At 33.4% G+C, this 6,714-nt stretch overlaps 1 protein-coding gene across 1 annotated transcript; it reads left to right on the top strand.

Moving 5' to 3' along the window:
* Positions 1–2,741: 2,741 nt before the first annotated feature.
* Positions 2,742–6,694, top strand: LOC111613734 (neprilysin-3-like). Its single transcript, XM_023355075.1, has 8 exons — positions 2,742–2,874; positions 2,938–2,979; positions 3,075–3,230; positions 3,299–3,382; positions 3,446–3,636; positions 4,309–4,434; positions 6,115–6,186; positions 6,253–6,694. Exons 1-8 carry the CDS (start codon positions 2,802–2,804, stop codon positions 6,400–6,402), a joined length of 894 nt encoding a protein of 297 aa, XP_023210843.1. The 5' UTR covers positions 2,742–2,801; the 3' UTR covers positions 6,403–6,694.
* The last annotated feature ends 20 nt before the right edge of the window (positions 6,695–6,714 follow it).

The following is a 6,714-nucleotide window of genomic DNA, read 5'->3' as shown; positions in this document are numbered from 1 at the left end:
CTTGATAATCCGACAGGTATGGGACCAAAGGTGTGTCAGATTACCAAAAGTGTCCGGATTACCGAAAATAATTACATATTTCGCATTGTTTTGCTAGCAGTAACTTACAATATTCTCTACTCCAACTGTTCGAACAGAACTGCTCACATAAAACACACGAAATGTGTGTCATCGTGTAAAAATTGGATGGGGAGATTCACATCGCGATATGCTTCTGTGCAAGCAGACACGTATATCTCCCAACGTATAAAGAATTATTTTTATTTAAAAATGGATAGATAGAAAAAAAATCACGGTTAATCCTCAAAGGATTTCCTTACCGTGTATACCAGCCTTAACGGGGACGGGTACCTTGACGGGAGGTGCGTCGGACTACTGAGCATGTCGGATTAAAAAACGTCGGACTATAGAGGGACAACTGTATTATAAAGAGGTAATGTTCGTATGTATGTATGTATGTATGTATGTATGAAGTAAGTAAGTAAGTTTGGATATAGCAGGTAATGTCCGAAAGTATTCATCCGATTTCAAAAATTCTTTCACCAATATTTAGAATGGAGCTTCAGGGTGGACATAGGCTGTATATTATTCCGTTAAACATTCATATAAATTAAAAGATATCATCTAGGTTAAGGCTTTTATGTGCAACAGATGGCGCTACGAGTACGACACTCTAAGTTTGCTTTTCTGTGAAAATGAACTAAAGCGGATCATCTATCTATCTATCTATATAAATAAAAATGTAATGTTCGTTTGTTCCTACCGATTCCTTTGAAATTTTGACAACGCTGCATTCGAATACGCACGTGTTTTTATATAATATACCTGTCGAAATTCCCCCCACTGAAGGGAGATGGTTAGGGTTAAGGCTTACCGTAAAGAACTGCTTCTATTTATACTATTTTAGATGCGGTTTTTGCGTTTTTGATTGCATTTTAATAGGGTACGTCAACAGAATGTACACTAAGAAGGGATTTTTCGATATTCCCCCCACGGGGGAGAGGGACAGAATTAAGGCTTATTGTGAAAAACTTGGCTTCTATTATATTATTTTACATGCGGGTTTTTCGTTTTTGATTGCGTTTTAATAAGGTATGTCAAGAGAATGTGCACTAAGAAGAAATTTTTCGAAAAATTTCCCCCCTTCACGAGGGATGTGTTTTACATATATAACAGATACATTTTGAGCCACAACAACGCGTGGCGGGGTCTGCTAGTATATTATATATATACACACAATATTTACATTTTTAACTCTCCTCTGAAGGGACTAAGAAGGCCTTTTTGGCAAGCCCAAAATGAGGCGGCCGGGTGATGAAAGACCCGAACAATTCTAAGAGTTGCTCATCCTGTTCGATCTGGAGTCTCAGAGTTATAATAAATTGGACCTTTGCCCTCTCGGCCCAATTTATCGCAAGTTACACACGCTACAATGCTTAAGACGAAGTCCACAGCTGAAAGCCATACACATAATCTACTGCAATTCTATACTGCGAATGAGAGTGGAATTCTATAAATGGATCGTTTAGAACTTTTCCTTTTCTATTTAAATAAATAAGAAAAAAATTAAATAACAGTTTATATAAAACATAGAGGCCACTCTTTTTTACTAGTATTTTCTTTATATGAGTGATTTAAAAATTCGAATTGAGAGTTACGGGCAATTATCTTGGCAAATTAAAAATTATTAAAAGAGCGAATAACTAACGGCTCAGTTCATTTAATTCTCACTACACTGGTACTGATCAGCAATTTAGGTATCCTAAACGTGTTGTATTACTCTTATTAAACTTTAATTAAAATTTAAGGATCCATTAAAGTGCGTAGTAAAGGTATACTCGAGTTCTTTAAATCAATTTTGCTGCCTAACTATGGAAGAGGTTGCAAAGTACACGAGCTTCATTGTCAATGTAGAACAAATTATGGGAATTTCGTGAGAACTTAGAACAGGTATAATTGTTAGTAAAAATAATCTGAATGAAATGCTTATAAATGGACACAAAATTTAATCCAATCATCTACAAAATATATGCTTTTACTTGATGTCCAAATATAGTATACGAATGACATAAAACCATTTGCATATAGCAATACGTGTAAAATTGTGGAGTTATTTTTCGAGTATAAATATTTTTTTCTCATTTAAATTATTAAATATTAAATATTTTATAGTTTAGTATATATTTAAAAATCGTTCCAACTACAATAATACCATAGAAATGAATACATCCTATGGGAATGAGAAAAAATCTTCCTACAGTTGTGAATGTACTATAACTATAATATTTATTTCAAGATGTTCACTAAAAAATCTTGAAATTATTATTATGATTATTATTTTTTGTTTTGTAAGTCTTTCCACTCGGCAAGCACTAAGATTGGCTTTTTCTCGTGTTCTTTGAGGCCATGGGTAACCATGGCCTCGAACCTGTACAGACTATTCATGAAAATTTCTTAAAGTTCCGAACCGAACGCGAATCCGGAATTTTTGTGTTGATGAAACGAGGCAACACGTGGGCAAGAGCGTAGGAGTAGTGCCTACCCAGAGGACTTTCTATGAGTAATTGGCTCCTATGTAAGTGTTACATGCGTGAAAAAAGCCTGAAAACTCCACTTCGCCAGCCCATTGGTAAAGCGTGAACGGCCACTGGTGGGAATTAAGAGAAAATATATGTGTGTGCGTGTGTGTGTATGACGTGCTTATTTATATATTCTTATGCTCATAATATGTGTTTATATTTAATTTCTTTAGAGTGAAAGGAAAACAAATATACACTGAAGGAACGAGTATTCGTATATTTATGTATTGTATTTTAGTGCTTATCATCATTATATTCGTCTTCGGATCATTTATGATTTATCAGAAAACGAAAAGTAAATATATAATGAATTTCTATTAAAATAATAAAACAAGAAATTAATTAACTTTTATTACAGGTTCCTCATTACCATGTATTTCTGCTTCTTGCGTGGATGCTGGTTTGTATCAAAAAAATAATGCAAATAATTTAATTAATTAAAATTTTGATGACGTTTCTAAATTCAAAACATTTTAAACTTATTAAAATTAACAGCAATTGACATTTTGCTTTGGATTGACGAATCTATTGACCCATGTGAAGACTTTTATTCCTTTGTTTGTGGTCAAAAACAGAAAAATTCATGGAAACAAGGAATAATTTCCAATAAGATAATAGAAAAACAGCGGAAAATAGATAATGTTTTAATAAGTAAATTTATTATCTTAATTTACATTTAAAATTAAATCTTTATAGCACATTACAATTTTCTCTTTCAGACATATTTAATAAAAAAATGATGAATTTGACAGCATCAATTTCTCGAAAGGCCTTAAATTATTATCAATTCTGTCTTTATCCATGTAAGTTTAATGACTTCTAACATAAGTTACAATAAATTTAGATAGATTAAAGTTTATTTTCAGATAAAAGGAATGAGAAAAATATGATATCTTACATGATAAAGGAATTTGGGGGATGGCCCATATTGAGAAATTGGAAGGAAACCGGATTTCTATTCAGTGCGGTGGCATCAGTAACTAAGTTATCCAAACATGGCCTTTTTGAAGTGGGAGTAACTTTAAACGGCAAAAATAAAGCTGAAAATATATTAATGGTTACAATTAACATATGATTTAATTAAATATTTTTTCAATTATATTATTTAAAATACTTAAGACGACATTTCAATAAAACTCAGAGGCGGCCCTAGAATTTGAGATGCCCTAGGTAAAATTTATTTTTATTAAAAGACAGATGGAGATATAGCATATGTTTATTTAGGAGTACAATACTATAGTATAAACATTTTTAATATAGAAATAGTAAAATACGCAACGAAGTAATAAAAATATTTTACAATGAATTGGATTATTGAATAGGTATAGAAATTCTTCTATAAAACTTGTTTCTTCTTTTAACAGCTCTAAATTCATCAATCACATGGAAAAATCCAGTTTTGAAGCAAAATTTCTTTCAATCGACAAGATCGAAAGTAAAGAAAGTCCCTCTTGACACATTGTTGATTGGAGATATTTTTTGATTAATTTTAACTTTGAAAACGATTCTTATGCAGATGAAACAGATACCAAAACAATTATATTTTCAATAATTACTAATTTCTTTATTTAAATACTAAAATATACTATAATATTTGTAGGCCCTTATAAGGGAGGTCCTAAGTGCCGCGATTTTTTCTTTTTTGCTTTTATGTAGGGCCGCCCCTGAAAAAACTACGCTTAAAAATTGGATTTTGATAGTAAACTTTTAAATAATAATGTGCTTACAGATTAAACGTGTTCCGTCAGATGACGTCACAAATCAAACGATAATAGGTTTGACATCATATCCTTCCGCCTATCTCACCGCTTTTGAAATCGAAGAATTAGAACAATTGCACGAAGCAAGAAATTTTGTGAGTGTAAATTACACTTTCTCATTATTTTATTTCGATGGCGTATATAGAAGGTGATTTGCTAATTATGACTCAAATTTACGATCGTATATCTTTCGTTCTACTTGTCGAATATAAATCAAATTTTGAAAACCGGTAGGTGTTGCTTTTCTTTGAATTCTAAGAACTTTTGAGTTCGATTGTTCTAAAAATGGAGGCAGCAGTTGCGAGCGAAGTTGACGTGCACATCAAGCTTCTTTCCGAAGAAGGTTTTTCATCTCGTGCTGTCGTAAAAGCCCTCGAGAAGAATGGAATTGAAGTTCCCCAGGAGTTCTTAGTAACAAAACGAAAAAGCAACAAGCGAGTCCTGGTGAGTTACACCCAATATTTCCAAGGGCTCGCAAATCTCGAAGTAAGGATAAAATAAGGAAAGTTAAGGAAATAAGTAGAAAAGAAAATCCACCTTGCCATAGACCGTAGCAAAACGTCTGGGTACATCTCAGTTCACAGTTAACACCATTATACATAAAGATCTGCAAGTAGCTACCAAGAAAAAAAGCATCTGGACATCGCCTCACATCTTCACACAAACAGAACAGGAAGACTAAAGCAAAGAAGCTCTACGAGATGCATCTGGCTGGAGTAGAAAGTGAGTACATGGCCACTCTAGATAAAGCGTATATACATATACCTTGATTACTGCAATGAAACTCGAAAAATTCTGTATGTGCAGCACGATGTGCCAGAAGAATGACTTGTCAAATTCAATTTCACGAGCTCTATGACGGCTTTTCTTTTCCGCTAGACTTATCATACTAGGATGGTGTAATAAGTCTAGCGGCAGAGAAAAGCCATCATAGAGCTCGTGAAATTGAATACAAGACTAGACAAGAAGCGTATTACAGAGGCTTGTCAAATGTCACGAAAGATGGCCTGAAAGATTTGTAATTGTTGGAGGAATGACGGGCCAGGGAACACTTCCTCATATCAAAGTGCCAAAAACTGTGAAAGTTAACGCTAAGTACTATGTGGAGAACATTTTGAAACCATATTTGAAATATGAGCTTCCAAAGTTGTATCCTGGAGAAGAAATCAAAGTGACTCTTCACCATGATAAAGCGTCTAGTCACACAGCTAGATATACAACCACTCATCTCCAGAAGTTGAAGGCTGACGGTGATCGAACCACATTTTTGCAGAGGACACATCCACCAAAGCATTTGACATCGACGGCCGGATGGCTGAGCGGTCAAGGTGGTAGCTACCGCTCTGGGGGACCCGGAGCGGTAGCTATCCGGACGGGTCGAAAAGTTTCCAGGAATTTTTCAAGGTGTGGTCCAATTAGATATATCAGACCCCGTCCCTCACCATCCGGCCGCCCCATTGTAGGCTTGGCCGAACCTATAACTGGCTTGCTAAAAGAGGCCCTCTTAGTACCCACAGGGTGGAAAGAGTTTTTAAGAAAACCTACTTATTATAAATTAAGACTATGGCTTTAGCAACTTTGAGACTTTTTAGAGGATCAGTTCCATCCGGAACAAAAATTGATCTGTATTAAGAAATTCGAGATTATCTGAGAAATTTTCGACTATGCCCAACTATTTTAAATAATTTTTAAAGCTATCATTCTTTAATACAAGAAAGAAGTAATTAAATGAGGAAACTATAATCAATTTTAATTTTCTGTTAATTGTTTGACAGGAAGACGAAACTGATCCTTACGGTTCACTAGAAATAATGACTATTAAAGAATTCGGCAAAAGAACCACATTTGTAAGTTAATTACAATTATAATAAATGTTAAATTATTCACTTATTGGAAATTTCATTTTAACGAAGGACAAATGGATCGACTTTTTTAATAAAGTATTAGAAGATGCCAACAAGACTGTTACTGAGAGTGACGCCATAGCAGTGTACAACGTCAATTATTTTAAAAATCTTATCGTGACCATAAATACAAAATACATTAGCGAAAGGTTAAGTTAAATAAATTATAATATTACTAAATAAATTAATATATAACAATTTTAGAAAAAGAATATTTCACTCGGAGTGAGTACAATTTCCTCAAGTTGCAGCTAATATTCGTAGAATAGAATAATTAACCTAACGTTTATCGTATATGGATCATAATTAGTTAAGATTTTAAAGTTGTAAAGATTGGGATCAATTGAAATTATGCATGAAATAATTCAAAATTTACTGATTTGGCTGTAAACGTTAATTAAAACTTCTAAACTATTGGGAATTAACTAATGATTTTACTAAGTAATACATGCCTACAACGTATATATTTAC

Source organism: Centruroides sculpturatus, unplaced genomic scaffold (assembly GCF_000671375.1).
Source record: "Centruroides sculpturatus isolate CEXI.00-Female unplaced genomic scaffold, Cexi_2.0 scaffold1817, whole genome shotgun sequence".
Classification (NCBI taxonomy): domain Eukaryota; kingdom Metazoa; phylum Arthropoda; class Arachnida; order Scorpiones; family Buthidae; genus Centruroides; species Centruroides sculpturatus.
This window is presented reverse-complemented; position numbering and strand designations above follow the sequence as displayed.